The 26,965-nt window shown below is 32.6% G+C and overlaps 1 protein-coding gene across 1 annotated transcript; it reads left to right on the forward strand.

Moving 5' to 3' along the window:
* Positions 1 to 513: 513 nt before the first annotated feature.
* LOC25500781 (BAG family molecular chaperone regulator 6) lies at positions 514 to 4,867 on the forward strand. Its single transcript, XM_013589272.3, has 3 exons — positions 514 to 694; positions 1,285 to 3,041; positions 3,178 to 4,867. The coding sequence occupies exons 2-3, from the start codon at positions 1,365 to 1,367 to the stop codon at positions 4,744 to 4,746; spliced, it is 3,246 nt and encodes a 1,081-aa protein (XP_013444726.1). The 5' UTR covers positions 514 to 694; positions 1,285 to 1,364; the 3' UTR covers positions 4,747 to 4,867.
* Positions 4,868 to 26,965: the final 22,098 nt, after the last annotated feature.

Genomic DNA, 26,965 nt, shown 5'->3' on the forward strand with positions numbered 1-26,965 from the left:
TCAAGTAACTTAGTGGCTAGAGCTGACATAATTTAATTGTGGAGAAGTGGAGTGTACGGGGTTCGAACCCCGGCTCCTGCATATAAAATGCAATATCCCTACCAACTAAACTAAGCTCACGGGGGATAATGGAAATTTTAGAGGGCCTACATGAGTAATAAAAGGGTTAAAAGAGCAATTTTTCAAATAATAAAAGGGAAGATATTATTAACTATTCCAAGCCCAAAACTATACGTTTATTTTTATTTTTTTTTGAAAAATACATGGGCTACAAAAAATAAATTTCAAAGTGTTCCAATTTATTTATTTTTCTAAAGAAAGAACACAAAGAACATTCTGAGATGTATGCCTTTAACACGTGGCTGAATATGTGGGCCATATATTACCTGTTACGAAACATCTAGACAGAATTAGATTGATCTGCGTACTACTAGACAACCCGCGAAGCATCTCGAACACAAAGATTTTTAGTCATAACTTTGTTTTTGAAACATGTATATAAGGAACATGTTTTCAAACAAATTTCATTCAACATAAACATAAAGTTAAACGACAAAGCCTACAACTAAAGCACACAACTACACTTTTATTTAATCTCTTCTTGGGTTGGTGGTTTGATTTTGCATCGATAAATTTTCTTTTGGATTGTGTGGTAGGATCTTTGGCTGGATTTTTGTGTACCTGTTTTGTTAATGTAAGTCATGCTTTTCCTTGGCTATGTTATATCGTGTATAGTATAGATAATAGAATATAGGAAAGGTTTTTGTATGTTAAATTCCCTGTATAATAGCAGTACAACTTTGTGAACCAGGAATGTGTTGAATTTTGAAATTTTGATGTAGTATAATAGTGAGAAGCTCTAGAGATATTACCAAATTGTTTTGCCTATGTAATAAAAAAGATCCTCAGATGTGTTTGCTTCATATTGTTTGAATTGGAGGAAATGATGTGCTTGATGTATGCCTTATTGTTGTAACCAAAAAAATGCAGTTTTTTATGCCAAAGATGATAGGATATTAGGATCTATAGGACCAAGAAGAATTTATTGTTTTAATGTTGATTGTTTCTCTTTTCTATCTTTCTTGGTTTTTCTGTTATTGCTAACCAATAAAGAGAATCCGTGCAAAAATTCGTCAAAATCTGTCTTAGTTAATATAATTTATTTGTGTTTGGTCATTGAGCAGCAACGATATTTAACTGCAATTCACGTATATGCATTAGATATATACCAATGTTGCAATTGACATCAATCTTGTTATTAATGGTGCATTTTTTTGGATGCAGAGTTTGTGCTATAATAACTTTCCAAGATCAGCCAGTGAAAATCTAGTTCTGTCTGTTCTTGGTAACCTTTCCAAACAAACATGATTCCTGGATACAGAAACATGGACTCATACCCATTTCAAAGAAACCAAATACCATTCCCTTATTATCACCATCCAAGCATGGAACCTGTTCCTCCTCAAATGACCAAATCACCCTTCCCTTATGAACAACCTTGGCCTTATGCTAGCAATTATAACCACCCTATACCACCACATTTCTGCTATGGCCACAATAATTACCCTTGTTACAATAGTCACATACCTTCTTATCCTCCTCATGTTCCCTCTCCATCACCAATGTACTACTCTGGAGGTTGTCCTTCATTCTTTGGCCCTTATTATCCACAATCACATTATAACATGGAGCTTCCGAGATACGAGTATGATAAATATATGCCAAGGGAACATCATTGTTGTGGCTGTTCTAATCATTCATGCAGCCAAAAGGAAGACAAATCTGTGAAGGTGGAAGAGCAAAAACCTGATGTTGGTAAGAAAGAGAATGATGCTATGGTTCCAATTCAGTTTAGGAATTTTCCATACCCTTTGGCTTGGATTCAACCAGAGTATTATGGTAACAAACAACCGGAAAGTTTTAAGGTGGATGAGCAGGATAAATTGTTACATGATAAAAGGCCAAATGCTGATGTGCAGCCAAAAGTTGAGCCAAGAATGTGGAGTGGATGGTTGCCCTTTGATGTGAAGGGTGATCCGAACATGTTTCGTGATGGAGATGGAATAAGAAGCCTTGAGAAGGAAACTGATAGCAAAAAAGAGGAGGCTGAAAATGGAAGAATGGAACAGAAACATCAGAGTGATCAAAAGAGATCCGAGTTTCCATTTCCGTTCTTTCTGTTTCCTTACTACAATAATCAAGAGGAAGGAGGAAAGGCCAAATCAGATGATGTTAAATTCACAGACAGAAGTGTTTCGGATATTACCGAGAAAGCGAATAACCAGAGAAGCATTCCTGTGAAGCAGATAGAGTCAAATCATGAGAAAAATGACTTACATGGAAGTGGGAAGAGAGAAATGAATGATGCCAAAGAGAATGTGACAAAAAAAGACTCTAACTCGATGAGTAAACGACGACCAACATCTCCGCCTAAGGGATCCAAGTTACCTCCTGTTTGTCTGAGAGTTGATCCATTGCCAAGGAAGAAAAATGGAAATGGGAGTTCAAGGTCTCCAAGTCCACCTGCTTCAAAAGAACACTTGAAAGCAACATCTTTTGGATCAAAGAACATTCCTTTGAGAGACATCAAAGACAGGACTGAACCAAATTCAGATAGTAAGAGTGCACCAAAGGCTAGTGAGGAGGTTGCACCAGAGATGAAAACTACTCAAGCGTGCCAAAACAAGACAAATGATAAGAAGGAAGAGAAAGGGGCGGAAAATATTACAGGGGAGTCTTCAGAACACTCTACAGAAGATAGAAACACAACAACTAATGAAGGTGGTAAAAGTGGAAGACGAGTTCTGTCGGATGCAGATGCTGCTGTTTTGATACAAGCTGTTTATCGCGGTTATCTAGTAAGAAAATGGGAGCCTTTAAAGAAATTGAGGCAGATAGGTGAAGTCAGTAAGGAGGTGACCGATGTTAGGGCACATGTTCAAGCTTTTGAAGGTCATTCTGATTTTCAAAATGATAACAAGCAAAAAATTGCAATTGGTGAAACTATAATGAGACTGTTGCTGAAGTTAGATACTATACAGGTATGTGGGAGCGAACAAGCTTTACTCCAGATAGCATAAATTTATTTTGCATATGATGTTTGATATGGTTTTTCTTCCTTATTGTTTTTTACTCAACATAATGTTATACTAAATGCTACTCGACATGTATTTTCAGGGTTTGCATCCAAGTTTGAGGGAAATCAGAAAGTCCCTGGCAAGAGAGCTTGTGACTTTGCAGGAAAAGCTTGATTCTATAACGGTTAAGAATCCTTGCCAGCAGCCCCATGAAGATGCTAAAGATCCTGTTGAAGTCACTTCATTGAATGTTCAGAATGAAAAACTTAATCAAGAGCAACAAGAAGAGAAAGTGGCATCAGAAAAAGATTCATCTGAAGGTACTAGTGATGGAAGTCCCAAGGAACAGTTCTGTATGAAGGATGATGATGGTAGAAGTGAATCTCGGTCGCATGTTGATTCTGCATCAAGTGAGAGAACAAAGCCGCATGTTGATTCTGCATTAAGTGAGAGAACAAAGACCACAATGCTACCAAATGGATTAATCAATGAGGATAGCAGTCCTGTAATGGCTGCTGATGCATCGGATTCCACAAGTGATCTTGTTGACAAAACGGATTTGGAATGCAAATCAAAGTCAGAGGTCATCGACATTCCTATTGTGGTTGATAAACTTGATACCACTGCTTTGAAAGACTCACCTGTGGGAGCTAACGATGATAATATCAGTGACAATTCTGCAAGTGAAGGGTTAGATTCTGATATGCATGCATTGAAGGAGCTTCCAGTTGGAGTGCTTGATGAAGACACGGCTACATTTGAAGGGACTAATACATCTGGAAATGTACAAAGTGAAGTACATGCTGAAAACGAGGTATTCATTGAAGAACTCCCAGTCGGAGTGCTCGATGAAGAGACGGCTATATCTAAAGAGACAAATACCTCTGAGACTGAAGTACAAGCCGGAAATGAGGTATTCATTGAAGAACTTCCAGTCGGAGTGCTCGATGAAGACACAGCTACATCTGAAGAGACTAATACCTCTGAAAATGAAGTACAAGCTGGAAATGAGGTATTCATTAAAGAACTCCCGGTAGGACTGCTTGTCGAGGATCCGGAGAAATTTGAAGTAGAAATATCTAAACATGATGCAAAAGATACTCAATTAGAGCAACCACGGGTCGAAGAAAAAGAAGATGTTAAGTCTAGTGAGGAATCAGATGGTTGGGTAAAGATTGAGTTCCAGAAAGAAGATGATGGACACATAGCAGATACACCAATAGACACAGAAGAATCAGGAATTGGAATTGACTCTAAGTTACCACCTCTTGAAATTTCTGATCATGGGAATCAAGAAGCGAATGATCTAGATATCATAATGATGAATGAAAAGGAACCAGAAGAAAAGCTTGCACAGCAAGAAACAAAAGCTGATGTTCAAGACACTGCTGACAGAGAACCAACCGGTACAAAAACGAAAGTATCTGCAGATTTGAATGGTGACATGAGATTACTGGAAGAGAATGAGAAGCTAAGGAAGCTGATGAAGGAGTTGCTTGAAGCTGGGAATGAACAGATAAGTGTAATATCAACTTTGACTGGGAGAGTAAAAGATTTGGAGAAGAAACTAGCCAAAACTAAAAGGAGTAAGAAAGTGAGGACAAAGAGACATAAACCAGTAACTCCCAAAATGTCTTGGTCAATGTCTTGTTCAAACTCTTCTGAGTAATCATGTGAATGTGGATTTTGTATGTAATGGCGGCATGGTATGAGTCTTGTTGTATTGATAATGATGTATAATTGTAATATTTGTGGTATGAATAAATGAATGTTAGTTTTATTGCTATAAATATAATTTAGAGAACGGTTAAGGAATAGTAAAGTGATCGTGATCAGTAAGTAGTCAATAGCAAATAAATTGTTTTGACACAAATAGGAATTGCAAATGATTAGGTCTTTTGCATCTCTTCTTCTTCACAACCTGATAATTATGTTCAAAAATCACAATTGTTTGTTTATATTATGATGAATTAACAAAATAGTTGAAATTAATTTTTTTTGTTTCAAACCCTTTTCAATGATCACAACTTTCTAATGTCTTAGGTGAACTCATGATCCTTCAAAATTTGATCGAACGTTAATTCTCAGAATTACAGTCATGTAATTTCATATTTCTGAAGCCATTATTGATTGAACAATTATATAGATCGAGTTTCAAAAGTTACGTTTAATAATCATTTGTATTTTAAATCAATTCACAAATTTGATATAGTTCAAGTAAATCTAAAGAAGTTCATCTAGTGACATAATCTAATAAAATAAGGTGCTCAGGATAGAAATAGACATAACAAATAAATTGGAACAAGTATACAGAGATCAATGATGAACAAGGGCATTTAAGCTTGTTTCCAAGGTGAATTATGAGCACGCTTCTTTAACTGAGTTAAATGTCTTTCTCCGTCTCTTCCGTTTTGAGAGATAAAAACAAGTAAAATATAATTTAATGATGTTGGGACTTAGTAGTAGGATCTACAATTTTTTTTGTGTGTCTTATCTCTTTAACTCTGTGCATTATGAATGTGAAAAAAACACAACAAAAAAAAAAAGAGGCTTGAATTATATTTGACGCTTTCAAAACTCTTTTAAAAACATAAAATAACACAAAGTAAAATGATAAGATAAATAGACAAACACATAATTTATCCTGATTTACCGCACAATCTGAGTAATCCGTCTCGTTGTACTTCTAAGAAATTTTTCCACTATAATCAAATCCTACTTACAACAACAATACTAAGACAACCTTGTCCTAGATTTCCTTGTCTCAACCCAGAGGACTTCTAAATCTCATTCCAGAGATTTACAATAATAGGTTGTTTTACAAAAGATAATGTTTACACAAACTCTAAAAGTAGTAAACAGATATTAAGCATGATACACTAAGAGCGTATCCCTTATAGATGTTTCTTTTGACTTTTGCAAGATAAAGTATATATGATCATGTTAGACTTTATATATACTTTGATTATATATAATCTGATTTGTATGTAATCTGATTTGTCGATCTACCTTTACTTTAATGCAATGCAATTTACCTTTACTTTAAGTTTATGTGTTTTAAACTTTTAGCTTTTACTTGCATTTAGTGTGTTTTCTTTTGTTTTATCCTTTTTTCTGTCGAAAGATACCACACAGATTCATCTTGTTCATAAAGTAACCTATGAATTTGATGAAAGCTCGCTCATTTTATGGAAAAACATTACACAACATGTCCTACGATTTCTGCTATGATCATGCTTGTAATAACCAAAAACCAGCACTTCTTGTTTACCAAAAACATCGGTAAACAATATCTTAAACAAATATAGTATGTGCATCATTCGTTCAATTTCTTCAATGATGCCAATTAAGGAGCTTTATTCCCTTGCTTCAATCATAACAAACTTTCCTTAAAATTTAGGGACCAACACCACTATTAATTAATTAATAATAAGGTATATAAAAGAAGTTAATATCTCTTGCTAGTGCTGTTCCAGCTGCAGCAAGTGATGTTCCAGCTGCTGCCCAGCCGCGGTGGCAGCCTCCCGAGCATGGCCGTATGAAATGCAACGTTGATGCGGCGTTCTCCAGTCAACATATCAAAACAGGCGTAGGCATTTGCATTCGTGACGAAGATGGAGTCTTTGTTTTGGCTAGAACAGTCACCTTTATTGGTGTATATCCGGTTGACATAGGTGAAGCTTTAGGCCTTTACCATGCGCTTCAATGGGCGAGTGATATGCACTTAGATAATATTGATTTTGAAGTTGACTCCAAAACCACAAAAGACACTCTTTGCTCAGGTCGGGAAGACATAACTGAATTTGGCAACATCATCACGACTTTCCGGTCTTTGCTCTCGTCCAAGTTTACCAACTCTCAGGTGGAGTTTGTTCGGCGACAAGCTAATGTGGTGGCTCACACTCTCGCAGGGGAAGCCACATTTCTCGCTAGTCCCACTATTTATCTTCATATACCCAATTATATTGAAACTTTGATTACTAATGAAATGCTATAAGCACTTTTCTCTAAAAAAAGAAAAAGAAGTTAATATCTTTTAAAGAAAACGAACTTAATAAAAAAAAAAAAAAATTGCTATGTTTTTTTAACAAGGTAAAGTTGAATATATTAACTAAACAAAAAGTTCTATCTAACACAAGAAGTGCACGGTACAATATGATAGTTCATAAAATCAAATACAAAATAATGTCACATCTTCCCTCAAAATAAAATAAAAAAATAATGTCACATCTCACATCAACAAAAAATTTATAACTTAAGAAACAATGCCCAAACCCATAAAAGGGTTCAACCACCAATGATAAAGATCAAAAGTTGTAACTGAGTTTTTTTCTTTCTTTCTAAAATAAACTCATAATAAAAGAGACAAAGTGATATTAAAAGAGGGAATTCTCATTGAATAAATAATCCACATCCTTTCTTTATTTAATAATTACAGGGGAAATATTGCATTCATATAAATATATGCGTATAACTTAGATAAACCACACCACCCTTCTTCAAATGATTTATAGTTATCCGCGTGAGCTTAATTCAGTTGGTATGGACAATGCATAATATATGCAAGATTCGGGATTCAAACCCCGGCCACAACCAAAAAAATGATTTCTAGTTAGGATGAGAGGGGGTCCTTTTTTGTTTTATGATGGTCCTCAAATTCATTGTTTTGCTTAACAATTAGTGTAGGATGATTTTATTTGTGAGTCGAGTAACTCTTATACTTATGTCAATACTCATCGTATTTTTTTCCCTATCTTCTAATAAATTCATTTGATCTTAAAAAAATCCACATTATTAACTTTTTTTAGGGGACCTTTTATTAACTATTTTTACTAACTTATTAAATTATATACTATAAGTAACAAACTATATATTCCCCTCTTGAGAAATGAGACCCCTTGTCACTTAGGACTTATGAGGCTTCTAGATGCACAATATCCACCTGGTTGACCGTACTATAGTGATGCTTCTATGAGGCCAACGACAAACCTAACACATCACATCTAGACACAACAATTGAAAAACTACAACACAAGAAAAGGACAACATGAAAATCACACGTAGGTTTTTAATTATTCAATACGGAAGAAATGGAGGCACCACCCTTCTCTTCCTCATATGCTCACCACGTAGGGTTTTGATGATAAATGCCACAACATGAATAAGAAACCATATTGTATATGTAATGCATTTCAATGATTCTCCCCAAGTGTGATTTGGTAGCAACATTAACACCAAAGAAATCAATGAAAGTGAACCAAAAATTTCCATAAGAGTGTTAACTCGTATAGCAAACTTAAGCCTAACCCAAAAGAGCAAGCAATAAGCAAGAAAGCTAGCAATGGATACAATAGTGGTGTTAGAATGGATTTGAAATGGGGTGGGATTTTGAGGGTATTTTAATTGGAGGAAACCAATGAGTACAAAGTAGGTAAAAGGAACAAGGGTATGATGAGGACATTGAGGAGTATTGTTTTCTACAACCATGGTAAATAGTTGTACATTGTTTAGGACATTGAAAACCACTTCATGCGGTCTTGGTCTCACTAAACCAGCCATATTGTTGAATTAAAAATTTGTAGCATTTCTTGTTGGTAACTCAGGGTGGAAGCTAGTTTATATACAGACCGACCAAGTGAGATAAGACACATGAATTGAGCTACGACGAGGAGGTATATTCTATGTATGTACGTGGATCTCCAACAGCCTCTATAGTCGTAATGCTAACTAAAGGTAAGACGTATTATTTTGTTTTCTATTCAGGTGGATATAGACTAGAGAGCCACATAGTAAATGTAGTGATATATTGAATATAAACTACTTTCGTTATATAAAAGAGAAAATTGAATTAAAAAAAAAATTAGTATTTCAACTTTTGTTGATTTCACTCTCTCTCTATCTATCTATCTTTGAAATTGGAGTTTAATATTGAAAAAATAATGTATATTATTGACATATTTAATGCAAAAACAATTTTTCTTAATTCTTATGTTTTTTTTTATCAAATGAGTCTTATATTATATATGCACGGAGCTGCTCCATCCAAAATGATTTATAAGTGAAATTGGTAGTTAAAAAGTCAATGAATATAACTAAATATTTAGTTCAAATACGTCAACTTTTGAACTACCCTTATAGTTTATATTTCATTCCAAAAGGAGCTAATATTTGAGTTGGATTGATTATTTAAACCGACATTCTTACTAGTATTATAGGTTTGCTGCTACCACTAGCGGATCTCTATAGAGACCCATATGTGCCACAGTATCCCTCTCAATTTTTTTTATTTTGATTTTTTGTATTTAGTACATTATAATATTATAGTTAATTATAATATTATAGTCAATTATAATATTATAGTTAATAATTACAGCTCCCCTTATATTTGAAACAAGATGTTTGATGTCTTGAAATTTTGTTTGAGCTTCTTAAATCTACACCGTTACAACTTCAGAATTGATGTAAGTAAAGTAGTTCCGAGGTAATATATTACGTGGGCAACTTGGAACAAGACAGAAATTTTGCACAAGAGTAGGTAACATGGTGAATGGATATGCCAAGTTGTGTGGTGTGGGAACATATAGTCAAAGACGCGCACAAATTGAGTCTTACGTTTGGTGTAAGAATACAAGTCATTTTATTTTTTTGAATAATTAAACAACGTGTCTAAATTAAGACATATTATAATTTTTATTTACAAAGGAGGTCTTGCATTGTTAAAAAGAAATTATGGAGAAGTAGACTTGTAAAGGAAAATAATAAAGAAATAGAACCAAGCATGGAGTTACTTATCGGGACAGGTCCCAGAAGGCTACAACTAAAGCAAGAACTTTAGATCTTTAAAAATTTTAGGTTTTGTATTAGGTCCTAAAAATACTTCCTTAAGTCTAATTATGTAAAGATGCTCGTTTCTAACTCATGTTATAGGTTGATCTCAAGACTTGTTATTTAATTGGTTATATGTACTTTAAACTCTTTGTTTTTTCTTTTCATAATTTATATTAATTTGATATTTTTTGTTGAAAATATATTAAGACAGGTAGTGTGCAATCAAAGTTTGCAAAAGTATAAAAGTAATTTATATAATAATATTATTTCTATTTTAAGGTCTAACAATTGATAAATAATGTCTATAATAAAATTTTAACATGTATTATAAAAAATAGTTCTTGCACTAATGGAATTGAGTCTTAGCAAAAAGGGGTAAACTCTCATAATGTAATAAACCTAGGTTCAAATTTTGATTGAGATATTCATATTAAATGTACGATACACCTCAAATAAAATTACTTTCAACCAAGAAACCTATTGAAAAAAGTATTAAATATTAAGTTATTCGTGCACGACATACTTAAAAGATCTCAATTTTAAACCCATTTGGAATGCCATGGTGGTGTTGGCTTGAGGATCTTGGAGTTTGTTCCTTTCAAGATCTCAGATTCGATTCTCCGTGACGTCAATTTTAGTAGACTAGTTTATCTTCTTCTTAGCTTCCGCTTGGTTTGGCGTTTAAATCACAATTCTCGCATCCCAATGCCATTTTAACGTGACTTTTATGAAGTTGAAAATTCTAATTTTAGTCTGGACGTGCTTTTTTTGGCTGCCCACCGCTATTCCAAACACTTCATTATTCTTCTTAAAAAAGAGGGCTCAATTTTGAATTCTCTTTAGGTCTACACACATATTAGTCTGACCCTGATACTTCCTTAGGCTTTGTTTGAGAGTTTGGAGAGGAGGGGAAGAGAAGACTTTGAGAATGGGAAATATATGAGAAAGTCGAAAAATCTTCTACATTCTTTTTGAAATAGTATTTTTTTTAAGGAGAAATAGTATTTTTTTTTTAGAGAATGATAAATTATTATTTATGATTAATATATTTTTAATTTTAGGTATATTAAAAGAACGTACAATAAATTTAAAGAATTCATATAAACTCTCGAAAACCCTCATCCAATACAATATTTGAGTTCCTCCAAATTAAGAAGATTTTGTATTATGAAGAAATATGAACTTGTCAAAGTCTTCCCTTCATAGTATCTTCTATTTCTTCCACTTGTTCCTTAATTTTTTTTTTTAAAACCATCACTTCCCCATCCCTTTCAAACTCAAAAACAAAGCCTAAGCAACAAAAGAAGGGAGTGTAGGTGGTATGAACTTTCTTCACCATATTGAAGATAAAAAGAGTGGGTAAAAAAAAACAAGGGTTAAATATGTTTTTATTCTCTATAAATATACAAACTTTTTCTTTTAGTCCCTCTAAAAATTTTCTTTGACTTTTAGTCCCCTAAATGTTTTTTATTTTCACTTTTGTTCTCTCCTTTTAAATAAACTCATATGTAGAATTCATATTTTTGAATCAAATTTTGCAGAAAAGTTTATAATATTTTAAGAATCTCTAAAAAATAAGAATTTTTTAACAAAAAATGAATTTTTAAAAATTCATATTTAATTCATGTTTTGTTAAAAAATTCTAATTTTTTGGGAGAGATTTTTACAATATATTACACATTTCTAGACAAATTTATTAAAAAAATACATGACCCCTAATTTTTTGGTAAATTATAAATCTACATCTCAATTTTTTTCAAAAATTATAAAGTGACCCATCAAATTTTCTGAAATTTGCAAATTGACCCTAATTTCAATTTTCAAATTTGGCCAAAAATAATTGAAATTTATAAAAGTTGACCAAAAATGACGACAATGATTTTTTTATTATTTCATGCAAACACGAATATTTAAAAATTAAGGTAATTTAATTGAATCATTTGAATTGACTAAAATTCTAAATTCTTCAAAAAAAATTAATTACCTCATCCAAACACACTTTTAAGTCTTGAGTATGATTCATTTCCAAGATGTTGCTGATAATGGTACCTAACTGAGCTTGTAAGTATTAGAAGAAAACACTTTAGATTTATGCAAGTTAATTTTATGGCTTGAAGCAATATTAGAGAAATCCCCTCCATCATATAGTTTTCTTTATCATGATAGCTTGATCAATGGAGGCTTCCTCTATGATCACAAGGTCAACTGTAAGAAAAAACTATGAGAAACATTGTAACATCCCATTATCCAAAATCAATTAAAGTTAGTGAATAATTCATACATCAGAGTAAATTCCAAACGGGCATGTCACACTATATATTCAAAATTATGTTAAATAGAATATAAAAATTATTTAAATAAACATCCCTCGTAAATTAACAACAATTTTGCAGCGGAAATATTTTCTCAACCTTAAATAACCACAACATCCAACATATTAATTCTCCAATAAAATACATCTTGGCATAAAAGCTTTATCAACATAAATTCAATAACCAACCAAAGGGCTACATCATCAAGTTCCAAAAATTGATACATAAGGAATGAAAAACAATAAATAAATCCCATCCCGTACGTATCAGAGCCCTAGACACTTGAGCCACCACCTACTACTCAGGATCACCTGCAAGTTACCCATAGGAAGGGCAACATTTTCAAGCAGAAGGGGTGAGATTCACAACAATAAATATAGATAAATAATTCATCAATTTGAATCTAACACCCTATCATAATAATAATCCATCAACATATATATAATATCATCATTATCAGCATCAACATCAACAATAAATGGTAAATAAGACCAACACCATCGACTCATGCAACCCACAACCGCTCCACTAAGACCCTTCTACAACACTCATGCATGTGGTACCATAATCAGGGCCGGAGCCCTCACCGCTAATTGAATGGTTAAAGCATTCTTTTTCAGGACATAAGTCCTCACCGCTAAACACCGCGTTGAACAACAAGGTGTTCCACCGCTTTGAACGACAAGGCGTTCCAGGGCCAGAGCCCTCCCGCTTTTATGCTTATGCAACTGACTCCACTTGTGTATATCTACATACAACTCCGACAAATGCATATGTATTTATATGACTCACCACTCCATAATGCCACATCATGTATGACTTAATTAAATAGAAGCATACATCCCAGTCAACAACAAATCATTATAATCAATCCAACAATTTGTATAATTTATTTAAGTGTAATTATACATAAATCAACAACTAGTCATGCTCTTGGTAAATAATATAATCATATATAATCATTAGCACTACCAAAGGAATCAAACAAACAATGCGTACAACTGGGTATACATAACTCCAAAATATGGTTCAGTTCTGGGCACTTTCGCCAGGCGAACTACTAAACTCGCCAGGCGAAATCAACAAAAATGGCTTCTCGCCATGGCGAATGGCTACTGGGCACTTTCGCCAGGGCGAACGAAAGGCGAAGGAATGGCGAACTAAGTCAGTGTTCTCTGGAATTCCTACTGGGCAACTTCGCCAGGGCGAGCAAAAGGCGAAATTTCGCCAGGCGAAAATATTCTTCCGCCAGGCGGATCATAACAGATTCAGAATCGTGAATTTGCAGTTTTTTCACCAAAAGTCCCAATTTTCCCCAATTCAAACCCAAAACGGTTTACAGTAATGTTATGCAATCCTAAAATCGCCCGGAACATAATTCTAACACTAAAACAATGGTTCCTACACTCATTCCATCCAGAATTCGAAGAATCAAAACCTAGACCCCAAATTCCGAATTTCTACCAGAACTAGGTTAAACTCAAAATCAGAATTATAATCCATACTATTGAAAGTAAACCTCACCCTTACCTTAGTTTTGCAGAAAGAAAAGCTCTCAAGATCAAAATCTCCCTTCTTGGTTCTCCCCTTAGCTTTCTCTGGTTTTTCTCCCAAAACTTGATTGTACGTGAAAACTGTTTCTCTGACTTCTCTTTCTTTTCTTAACTCCCCACAATGCAACTTCCCTATATTTCATTAAACCCCCCTTAATTCTATTAAATTCTATTAACTCCTCAACCTCCAAAATAATATTAAATTCCCACTTATTATTATTATTATAAAATAAACTATATAATAAAATATAATACACCACATAAATCACAAATATTAATTAAAATAATTTAAAAGACTCTAAATAATTAAAATAAATAAATTAACGGCTAGGGCGTTACAAACATGAGGAACATTTTCTCTACCAAAATGGAGGGGATTTCCATGTACCATTATCCACCAAGTCTTTAATTTTGTGATTGGGGTCTCTCAATGACAAGAACGAAAAGGTAAGTGTACGTAGGCATGGCAACGAGGCGGGTTTAAGTATCCCCGTCTCTGCCCCTGCTTTTATGCACCCATCCCCAAACCATATTGAAGGTAAAAATTGAACATCCAACGGGACAGGTCTCCCAGCCCCGCCTCCACCGCGAAAACTCTATTTTTTATAAAATATTTAAAAATGCATATATTTTCATTTTTTTTCATAGAAACAAAAAACAATAATTATATTAATAATTAAAATCTAATAAACTTTTTTCAAAAGAGCAAAATAATTATAATAAATATGTTTCTAAAGTGTAATAATATACTCAAATAGGTTGGTGCTTATGGAAATAAGATTATAAAATTTAATAAAGTAAATTTTAAAAAGCGGGTGCGGGCGGGGGTGGGTGCGGGGCGGGTATAAGCATCCCCCAACCCCGCACTAAAAACCAAAATTTCCCCCACACCCGCACTCAATTAAATCGGCTTTTCCTCGTTAAATTCGGGACGAAGCGGTTGGGTTTAGACGGGGGCGGGGCTTGTTGCCATGTCTAGGTAAGTGGAGATAAGACCGCCTTGACAAATTCCTCTAGAGGCTTGGAATGGAAAGAAATACTATGAGACTCATTAGCATTGATACACATACTAGTCGATTAGTTGTATAAATGGTAGCGGATATCTAAATCTACTTTTAACATACTTTACCAAATATATCTCATATTTACCTAAGCCATGTTATAACCCAAAAGACTTAAAAGTGTGTGTTATTGTATTGAATTTGACTGATCGTTTAAAATCTTTCAATATATGGTAAAATGATCTTAATATGCCGATTGAGTGGTTATCCAACACACTTTCTACAGAGAATTGGTGAGAGTGTGAATAGAGAATTAGATGTGGTTGAATCTTTTGAGTTATCTCTCTGCGTGTGTTGCGATTGAAGTCTTGGAGAATGGACGTGATAGATTAGTTAAAAGGTGAAAGTGAGACAAGTAGATGATGTAAGCACCGAGGTAGACTAAAGTTGGAGAGGTATGTTACTCTACATATTGTACTTTGAGTATGGTTGTTTTTTTCACTTGAAGACGAGCAATATTTTAAATTTCAGGGCTGTGCTAACTCATCACTATAGCATGTATTTTAGTGGTTTAAATAGTCTTTTTTTTCATTTTATTTTAGTTTTTTTGAGGATTCTAGTGAGTTACTCATAGTTTAGGAAATAGTATGTAATATATTGATGAAAGTCATTGGTAATCTTGTATTTCTCTAACCAAACAACTTTATAGAGTTTCAGTCTTTTTGGTATAAAATAGTAGTTTGATCTGATTAGAAGGAATAATTCTTAGGTAGACACATACTAAGCATGAAACATATGCCACATTAGAATAAAAAAACGCTCCCTACGCGTGAAATTATGCACGCCGCACACATGATGAGTAAGTAAGTCTATACATTGAATTTTTTTTGTTGCAAAAAGCAAAGGTTTCGAATTTTGATGATCAATAGGCTTAGAGTACGATGTCATCGACCTAAGGTTGTGATTTTCAACCCTTGGGAACAAGATTGAAGGCTTATATCATCCTAGTTGCATGCATTGTTTTTATCACCTTTGATTATGTTTTTATTCACTGTGAGTGGCTAAAGTTTTTAAATTTGGATTGAATGATGAACCTCTATGATATTGTTTGAACCATATAATCTATGAATTCTCTATTAATGTAATTTGAGCTATGTTTATTATTATACCTTGTGTTTAATGCTTTCCAAGTTATTATTTGCTATTAACACTAGGTTTTGTAACCGAAACAAAATATATAATGTTCTCGAATAAATTTATGTAGACTTAGGAAATTAAATAGTGTGGCTTATATTTTAACGACCAATCAAACTTTTGACAATATCAGTTTGACCTAGACATTATTGTTCTATATTAGATAAACAAAACCTTGAGCCCAAAAATTGATCTTAGTCTAATTTTGTTAAAATGTCTAGTTATCAAATTATTATTATTATTGTCTAGGACCTAACATTACCAAACAAGAACACGGATGGGATTTAGACAATCCTAATCGCATGACGTCATTATTCTAAATCAAGTTTTATTTAATTTAATTTAATTTGTTTAACCAAATCTTATAAGTGATTATCGCTCAATTCTTGATTCTTGAAGGTATCACAAGGAAATACTGAGATCTAGGCCAAAATTCAAGAAAAAGACAACAAGAATAAATAAGCATGTATGAAGAAATTGGACACGCATATAAGCATATTAGACAACTCTCCACAGTCTTTATGAGTTTAGCTTAGCTGATAGAAACAATGCATAATATATAATAATACTCATGGCTACGCTGGATTCACATATAATAATACTCATGACAACCTAAGAGTGACCCCTTTGTGGTCATTCAGTTGAGGAGTATTGGAAAATGAAAGTGAAGAAACAACATTAGAGGATTCATTCTATCCGCCGTTTATCTTTGCACTTTTAGAGGAGAAACAAAAAGTGGACAGGTCCGTTATTATATTTTAATCTCTCTTCTTTGTTTCTCACATGCCTCAAATAGTAGAAATTGCACGTTTCTCTGATTCCATTTTTACTGATTAATAATAGAGACTATAGTTTAAAAATATATTCTGAATGATACATTAATATGTTAGAATTCAACATATAGTTGAACACAAGTTGAAGGATAACTTAAACATGGTTATTAACGGAAAAGACGGCTATGCAAATTTGTTTAACTTTCATAAAAGTACGATCACTTGTATTATTAATTAAGAAAATGATAACTTAATAATAAGAGACAAATAGAGGAAAGATTGCATACATCCTCTACATACATATACACACCATATATCTTATATCTATATATATATAGGTGGAGTTTAACATGCCTACCATGGGAAGTGTGTTTTTTGACCTTAGATATAATAATAAAAAAATTCAATGGTTGGGATCTTTTATTTGCTACCCTTTTGCAACTTTTTGGTTTTTTACTTCAAACAAAAATTGGGACCCCACAACATATAAAATAATGTTAAGTGAAAGGGTTTTTTTTACTGAGTGGGCCGATTCTCATTGTGTATGAGATGTTATGTTCTTTAATTCCTTTCAAACAAATTATGTTTTTTAATTAAATTTGTATAAAAAATAATTAATTCAATTTACCGATCAATTTGCATTCTCTCTAAAAAAAAGTTTTAATTAATTTGCTAAGTAGCATATCGTTTATAAGAATTTATCCAATTTGCCAAGCAGCAAGTCATATCTAAATTTATAGGAAATAAATCTATTCAATTTGTTGTATTTACTGTTTATTGTATTTAATATTCATTATAAATAATTTATGTCCACAATATTTTCTGTCGTTATTATCAAGTATATGATATGATTTAAAAGGAGAGACCAAAAGAGCGGATGAAAAAATTTACGAAGATTAAAAATTGATGAAATGTTTTAGGGAACTTAAAACGAAAATTTTAAAATATTTAAATGGATCAAAACATATTTGATATAAATGTTCATTGCCATTGCAAGAAAAAAAATAAGTTACATCATATCAATAATTTCATACTCACTCTTATCAAAAAGAAAAATATAAATTCATTTATTTGCAAACATTAATTGCAAACGTCCCTAAAACATTGCAAATGTGGTCAAAACCAGTAAATTAATCCCTTACCATAAAAAAAAAGTTTGTCAAATTTAAAAAAAAAAGTTAGATAACAACGTGAAAAATCATTTAGGTGAAAAATCATTTATTTTTAAATAGGTGAGGTGCATATATAATTTCATAAAAACAAGGGGTGTATTAGTAAACTAGTTAATACTATTAAATATTAGCTTTTTTAATCTTTGAAAAAACAAACAAAATAAAAGCAACTTGTTTGACCTATACATGGAGGTAAAAAGCTAACTTTCCCATGGTGGGAAGGTTATGTGAACACATACCATATATATAAGCTATAAGTTAACCAACTATATATTTCCTTCTTCAGAAATGTGACACTTTTGTCACTTAGGCTTCCAGCTGCACAATCAACTTGATCTAACTGGTATGAAAGGTCGACAAAGAGACAAAACCTAATACATCAGATTTTGACACACCAATTATAAAACTACAATACAACGTTCCATATATTCTTTCCCTCTTCCTTGCTTTTTAATGCTTTTGCGCAATTTCCCCACAACTACCAGTATTGTGACACTTTTATATATATATATATATATATATATATATATATATATAAGATTTTTATTAAGGGTATATATAGGATTGCTAACAACACGCATTTTTTAATACATTCTCTTTTATTAGTTATAATTCAGATGGATCTCAACAAATAATGTGGTCTCATATAAATTATGATTCATGAATTTCAATTAATATAAAAGAGAACGAGCCGAAAAAAGTGTTGTTAACATAATTTTCATATATACGGAACTCATTGAGCCATGGCCCTACCACTGATAATTCAGGACATCAAACTTTTTCAATTTAATAGGTAAATATTGGTAATTAGTTATGTTACTATTTTTTTTACACCATGATTTGAACCCATGATTTTTAATTTATCAACTCTTTCAATCTTTAGATCAAATCAATTGAGCTACCTAATTGGAACCTCGAATTGTAATTTTGCAATTTGTTGTGCGTAGTTGTGATATGTTATAGGTTTGTTTTTCAAAGAAAAATGACTTACAAATGACAACTAGTACATAATATTTACTTAGTGCATGTTTGCAATTTCGATGAGTTTGACAAAATTACTTATGCAAAAGTGTAATTTTTGTCAAAACTACAATGGCATACCATTATTTTAACAAATTCATCGTTAATCGAAACCTCTACACATAATTCAATACGGCAAGGGAGGAGGCATCACCCTCCTCGCACGTAGGGTTTTGATGATAAAGGCTACGACATGGCTAAGCAACCATATTGTGTATGCAATATATTTCAATGGTTCCCCCCAATAAGTGTGATTTGGTAACAACATTAGGACCATGGAAATAAATGAAAGCGACCCAAAGACTTCTAAAAGAGTGGTAATTCGGTGTATAGCAAACTTAACCCTAATCCAGAAGAGGAAACAATAGGCAAGAGAACTAGCAATGGAGACAAAAATGGTTTTGGGATGGATTTGAAATATGGTTGGATTTTGAGAGTATTTTAATTGAAGAAAACCAAAGAGTAAAGAGAAGACAAAAGGAACAAGGGTATGATTGTTTTCTACTGACATGGTAGTACATAGTTGGACATTATAGTTTAGGACATTTAAAACCACTTCAGGAGTTGATGATGATCTCCGAAAATGATTTCTTGCTCTCACAGCATCATCCATATTGAAAATAAACTTTGGAAAACTCAATAAAACAAGAGAAAATTTTAATGGGAAATTTAGGTAAACCGGGAGGAACAAGTAATGGTGAGCACTATATTTATAGTAGAGGGACCAAGGGGAGATGCATGAGAAACTGATCTACGTACGTTGACCTTCAACAGTCTCTATACTTTGGCTTCTTAAATGGGGCAAATAAAATAATGCTTGATATCATGACATGTGGACGGATTCAGACGTGTCACCCATGGACTCAACTCCCTCCCTCGTGCATACATTTTTTTTTGGTATATCTCAACCCATACTTAGGGTGAATCTCTTTGGAGACCTATGGGAACCATCCCCTATATTTTATTCAAAAAAGCATTCCTGTATGGACTTGAATCAGCTCACCCACATTAAAATCAAAATAAAGTGATCACTTTATCTAGTAATCGCTTTTTGTTATATATTGAAATGGTTCTATATATATTATTACATACAATTTTGACACCCTCAATAAATTTAATCAAGATCGGCCATGACCCATACTTTCTTTGTATCGCTACAAGAAATTTACAACAAATTTGATTTTTTGTGACGGCCGAATCTATCATTATAGGAAAAATTTATGTAGCTAAATCCTTCTGTCACTGCCAAGTGGCTGTCGCCGCATGTTTTTTAGCTTTACCTACGGTTTTTTCCGTAGGTAAAACTTATCTTTGTTTTATTTTGCCTAGGCTCTATAAATTTTCTGACTCCGCCAATGGCTAAGTGAACAATCCCAATACAGATTTTTTTCCCCAAGGAAAACTTTTTCCACGCCTATACTTTTCACTCTTCCTTCTCCATTCATTTTTTTTTATTTCTAAATATTTATTAATATTTTCGTTTCTTTTACCCCCAAATAGATGAAATGAGAAACATATTTTCACTTTTCCCAAATGAAAACCCTAAAGAGTAAAGCACCGTCTCTCTCTCTCTCTCTCTATTATATAATGCACAACAAAATTTGAAGTTTCAAGTTTGTGTACCTAATTTTAATTTCAATAATTTTTTATAACGTGAGACTCTTTAACATACCCTTCATGACCAACATTATTGCTCTCTCTCTCTCTCTCTCTCTCTCTCTCTCTCTCTCTCTCTCTCGCCAACATTATTGGGCTTGGTTCGTGGACACAAATGGTGGATGTTCCGATAGCAAAAACTTGATTGCAGGTGGTCCAATGGATCTTGGAGAGGCTATGATATCATCTTATAAATCGTGGTTGAGCCTAATACAACCCCACAAAATCGGCTTGTGAGGTGAAGATTACCCCCATTTGTAAACACATGTTCATGTCATATTTTATCCGATGTGGGACTCTTTAACACACACCCTCACAACCAACACTATTGGACTTGGTTCGTGAACATATATGCGGAAACTTAGCAGGTGGTTCAATAGATCATGGAGAGGCTCTGACACCATCTTAGAAATTGTGGTTGGGCTTAACGCAACCCCACAAAACTAGCTTGTTAGGTGAGGATTGCCCATACTTAAACACATTCTCAAGTCATCTTTTGTCTGATGTGGGACTGTTTAACGCTTTGTGAGGGTCGGGTTAATTAGGAATAACACTAGTCCTACATTGAATATATAGGACTCTTGATAAGAGTTTGGGCGCTCCTCACCTTAGAAGTTGTTGTTAATCACATTGGAAACCTAGTCGTCTCTTTGTTCTTTATTGAAGTCCTATATTATTAACATGGTGATTTTGTGGGGTTGTGTTAGGTCAAACCATAATTTCTAAGATGGTATCAGAGCCTCTCCAAGATCCATTGTACCACCTGATATCAGGTTTCCGCTATCGGGTCACCAACTATTTATCTCCACGAACCAAGTCCAATAGTGCTAGTCGTGAGGGTGTGTGTTAAAGAGTCCTACATCGAACAAAATATGACATGAACATGTGTTTATAAGTGAGGGTAATCCTCTCCTTACAAGTCGGTTTTGTGGGGGTTGTATTAGGCTCAACCACGGTTTCTAAGATGATATTAGAACCTCTCTAAGATCCATTAAACCACCTGCTATCACGTTTTCGCTATCGAACCATCTACCATTTGTGTCCATGAACCAAGCTCAATAATATTGATCGTAAGGGGTGTGTTAATGAATCCCACATTATAAAAAAATGTTGAAATTAAAATTAAGTACATAAACTTGAAACTTCAAATTTTGTTGTGCATTATATAATTGAAAATTACTAAGAATTGTGAGATGCTATTATTTTAAGGAAAGAGGTAGAATGAATGGATGTCATTTTGCTATGAGGTCTGCAACTTGATTAATGCATAAAGTGAAAAGGGATAAATTAGAAAGAGAAAGACCAGCTTAATTGAACGTCAAAATTACCTTGTTACCCATCTCTTTACATTGCTTTAAAAAGAAATGGTTTCTTGGCCAAATAAAAAGGCGTGCTTTTGTTAAAATATTCCTTGAAAAATATAAGTGGGTATAGTGTAACATTTCCATATATATATATATATATATATATATATATATATATATATATGGGTTTGCTAGGATACACCCACTAGTTTTTATTAAGGTGTGTTTTAGCAAAGATATAACTAAAAAGTTGTTAAATATACATTAAGGTGAATATTGCTAAAACACACCTTCTAAAAAATAAGTGGGTGTATGTTAGCAACTCCTATAGGCATTTGCTAGGATACACCCACTTATTTTTTAGAAGGTGTGTTTTAGCAAGTTATAACTAAAAAATAGTTAAATACACCTTAAGGTGTAGTTTGCTAAAACACTCCCACATAAAAACCAGTAATAATTTATGGAATTTGCTAGAACACACCCACTAGTTTTCCCATGTATACACCTTAAGGTATATATATAAAGAAAATAATTCCCTTGTATATATATTGAAATTACAATTATTATCTAGTAATCATTTATTATGTATATGTGAAGTATTGTTTAGTGGTCGCAATATTTTGAACACACTTCAATCCAGTGGCAAATCTCTTTGGTGATCCATAGGAGCCACTGTACCCCCAATGTAGAGGACATGTGTTTCTTGTGGGGCTTGAATTGCAGTCGCTCAGGTCACAATTTAGCAAATGAACTACCACACCAATTCATAATTTTGATTAATTCTTAAAACTGTTTAATATTTATTCCATAAATATTTGGCACCTCCAACAAAATAATTCAAGATCCGTCACTGCTCATTCAACACAACATGCATGGTTTCAAGTGGTTGGAGGTGAAGTTTGCTACTATTCCTTTCAACTATCATGGTTGGTGGCTTAGTTCGTTCGCTTTATTAGGCATAGGCTAATTTCTGTTGTTTCCTGAGCTGTTTTGAGGTGATGGCTCTTTCATTGTAAATATTGTTGTAACTCTGTTTTGTCTTTGGTGTTTCTTCCTTGGCATTCCTTGTGCTAGGAAGGCCATTGTTGTGTTAATATAATTCATTTTAGTCTCTTAAAAAAAAATTGAAATTGACATTTAAGAAAAGTTATCGATCTTTTGTAGATCCAAACCACATATATACTCCCTCCTCCAGAAATGGGCTGTCTCTCCAAAGACAAGGGACAAAGACGGTTAACAAATATTCATTTTTCAAATGAATGAAAATATGAAATAATATTCATTTTTCAAATGAATGAAAATATGAAATAATTAATGTATGTAATTTATAATTTAGTCTAAATATATAATAGTAATTATTCATTGAATTTAAGAAAAGAATATTTAAAAAAAAAAATCAGATTCCTTCAAAAAACTTATAATAAAATCAGATGGAGTAGTATAGGCGTTGGGGTGGTCATGCCGCTCCTGTTCGGCTTGTCGAGGTGGTGTTCTTTTCCTTTTATTTTGTCTTCCTTGTTTCAGGATGGTAGTAGTTTGGTGTTTTTGTTTTATTTTTCTGGAGTACCTCTGGTACACCGAGTTTGGGGCCTGATTTATTGTGTACTGGATTCTGTTTCTTTATCTTTGTACTTTTTGGGACTAATTCCCTCCTTTTATTTATATAATATTATTTTGCCATTCAAAAAAAAAAAAAAAGATGGAGTAGAGTATAAACCTCTATTATGCATCAAGAAGTCCTAGCTCAACTGACAAAATGCCGACATTGTTAGGCCGGATGTCATGACTGGGGTTCGAACCCCGGTCCTCCACTTGTATTTGTGAGTTTATAATGACTTTGCCATTTCGTCTATCTAAAAAAAAAAAAAAAACCTCTATTATGGGGTATGACGGTTTTTCTTAGGAAACATCGCATATGAATTTGGTTTTAAGTGGACTTATAAATTTTAGTAATTTTTTTAAGGAAAATGCTAACCGGTGCCTCTAGGGCACAGGTTAAGGATATGAAAAAGAAAATTATATAGTAGTTAATGCAATTAAATTGTGTAATTAATTGATAATAAAGTCAGAATAATTACCTTTTATGGTATGCTTAACCCGTGTCTCCGGGGCACCGGTTAGCAGGACCCTTTTTTAAATATTATATTTGGATCAACTTTTATTAATTCCCAGCACCTCCATTTATGAACCTTTATCTTGAATGATATAGTGGTAAAGTTGCTTCTTTTATTTCTATTAACATAATATTTATTTCATTAAAAATTACAAGAGCTCACCAATTAATGCATTGTAAACATAATTAATAATAATTATAAGTAGTGCAATCTTTGCACAGTACTTTTGCTATAGTTAATTAATTTCTCAAAAGTAATAAAATCTCTAATTCTTTTGGTGGTGTAAAAACTCTAACTCTAATAAGGGACAGAGAAATACATATATTTTAAATAATTAAGAAAAAAAACGTGAATACATTTTTTTTTCATACATTGATGCATGAGTTTTTTAAGTAGAGCCTTCAATTTTTACCAATAACAAAAAAGGTAGAGTCTTCTATTTCTTTCCATTATTATTGGATATGAACTTATTAGTATAATATAATAAATAACTGTCCCGGTCCCTTGTAGGATATACTATGTTTACTTTTTCTGATTCTCTAATAAATATTTTATTGGTCTTCTCTTTTGTATGCTGCTAGCTGCACTTTTCCTTTCTTGTAAGGGTCTGTTTGGGAAACCAAAAAAAGAGCTTTTAGTTTTTAGCTTATAGCTTATAAGCTCGTTTGATAAAAAAAGTTTTGTTTGGTAACACTTTTTCACCATGAGCTTATAGCTTATTTCACGAGCTTATAAGCTATTTTTCAGAAGCTATTCCAAGTAGCGTTTGAGCTTATAGCTTATAGCTTCTCACTTTTTCTTCCAATTTTACCCTTATTATTTCATTTAAATTGTATTTTTATCCATTATAATTTTTATAATAAGCTACGTAATAAAGACTACTATCCCTTTTTCCAATTTTTGTATATATATATCAGCTGGCCTTATTTTTTTATTTTTTTGAAAAAATATATACCTTCATTTTTTTTTTTTTACAGAACAAAATACTATTATTCTATTAGTGTTACTTTTTTTTTTTTTTTTGAGGTAAGTAAGTGTTATTTTCTTTATTCTCTGTTATTAGTATTACTCTATTAGTGCTACCTTTTTTTTTTTTGTTTTTGAGGTAAATGTTATTTTCTTTATAAAGTAGAAACACTTAAATGATAATAAATATAAGATAAAATTTTAGTGAATAAAATTTAATTTAATTTATAATACATAGAATATATTAAATTAATAAATTTAAAGTATTTTTTTAAAGAAAAATTAGTTTACAAAATTACAAATACTTAAATTAATGATATAATTTTTATTATGAATTAAGAATACCCTTTATGTCATTTTACATTTATCAGCTAGTTGAACCGCTATTTTTACCAAACACTTCAGTTACCTTATCAGCTAAAAACTATCAGCTAGCTTATCAGCTAAAAGCTATCAACTAGCTTATCAGCTAAAAGCTATCAGCTAGCTTATCAACTATCCGCTATTTTTACCAAACAGAGCCTTAGTCTTATTTTCTTCCTAAGCTTGAGCGGATTAGTGTTTCTACAAGCAAAAATTGTATAGAACAAGACAGTGAATCAGTCCACCCATTCAAAAACAATAAGTTTTTGTTGCAACCTTCTCTATAAATAATGAAGATCATGATAGACATTTAAAACCACACCTCCAAAAACCATTAAATATTATTGTTTCGTTTCAACAAAATACACCATTAAGCGATCGCTAACCTAATTAAGTGTTGCTAAAAAAAAAACTAATTAAGTGAGGCACATTTTTTTTCCTTTTTTTCCCTCTACAAATTGTGTTAAATTAGACCCAACTTTTGTCCAATCCAGCCAGTAAAAGATTTTTTTTTTTTATGAGAGAAGCGGGTCAAAGATACCTAAATTTCCAAATTTTGGAAAATGTTTGATAGACACCGAAATACTATTTTAACATATTGAGATTTGAGAAAGAAAGAAATAGATATATTAATGTGATATATATGATATGGTGGTGATGTGATAGAAATAGAAAAATAATATGATGAATATATGTGCAAAATGTAAGGTGTGAACCCTACCCATCTTTTTCCTTTCCAAATTTCCCAAGTCTTTGGATATTGCATGCAAGTGGCTAACTGTCTTGATGTCCTTGAAACAAAATACCTACTGTGTGTTTGGTTTTATATTGACAAAAATTGTTTTTGTAAAATTAATTTTGATTAAAAATTTGAATGTAAAATAATTTTTATTTGAACACATTTTCTTAATGCGAGCTAAACAAAAAAATATAAATGTAAAATTACGTTTGAAATCAAAAACTATAAATCTCTACTTCCAGTTAAAATCAATTATGGAAAAGAAAATTACGCCTTCAAAATCAATTTTGGCATCACAAAATAACAAAACTTGTGGCACTTTTCCTTTGAACAAAATCTTTTTGCACTTTTTTATGCAGTTATAGGGGACAAAAAGAGAGAAATTTGGCAGAAGAGAAAATAACCCAGAGATTGAAAATGCTTGGGAGGGAACACAATGAGTCACACAGACAGGCATTTAACGGAAGTCACATAGTAAAACAAATTAGTAGTGAATTGAATCCAGGTCATTTGCATGCAACTTGCATCGTTATTAAGATTTGAGAGTGACTTAAAGATTGTGCAATAATAATACGAACATTCTTAGCAGCCACCCATAAGGACTTGTATGCATATTTTTCGTTTTTTGTGAATAAAAATGGTCAAGGCAACATATGACTTGAGAGATTCTACAATAATACGAACAACTTGGTTAGAATATTCTCTGAGAACAATACACGCTAATTAGAACTTTTTCTGTAAGCAATTATATAGAAATTATCATATATATATATATATGGAAAATGTTACATAGACATCTTTTATTCCCATACATCCCATATATTAGGAAGAGAGAAGAGGAGAGAAAAGAGAAAGTGTGCTTGTGCGGGATCGATGTGGCTACGTGTCAGATT

The sequence above is a fragment of the Medicago truncatula genome, chromosome 8 (assembly GCF_003473485.1).
Source record: "Medicago truncatula cultivar Jemalong A17 chromosome 8, MtrunA17r5.0-ANR, whole genome shotgun sequence".
In the NCBI taxonomy this organism is placed as follows: domain Eukaryota; kingdom Viridiplantae; phylum Streptophyta; class Magnoliopsida; order Fabales; family Fabaceae; genus Medicago; species Medicago truncatula.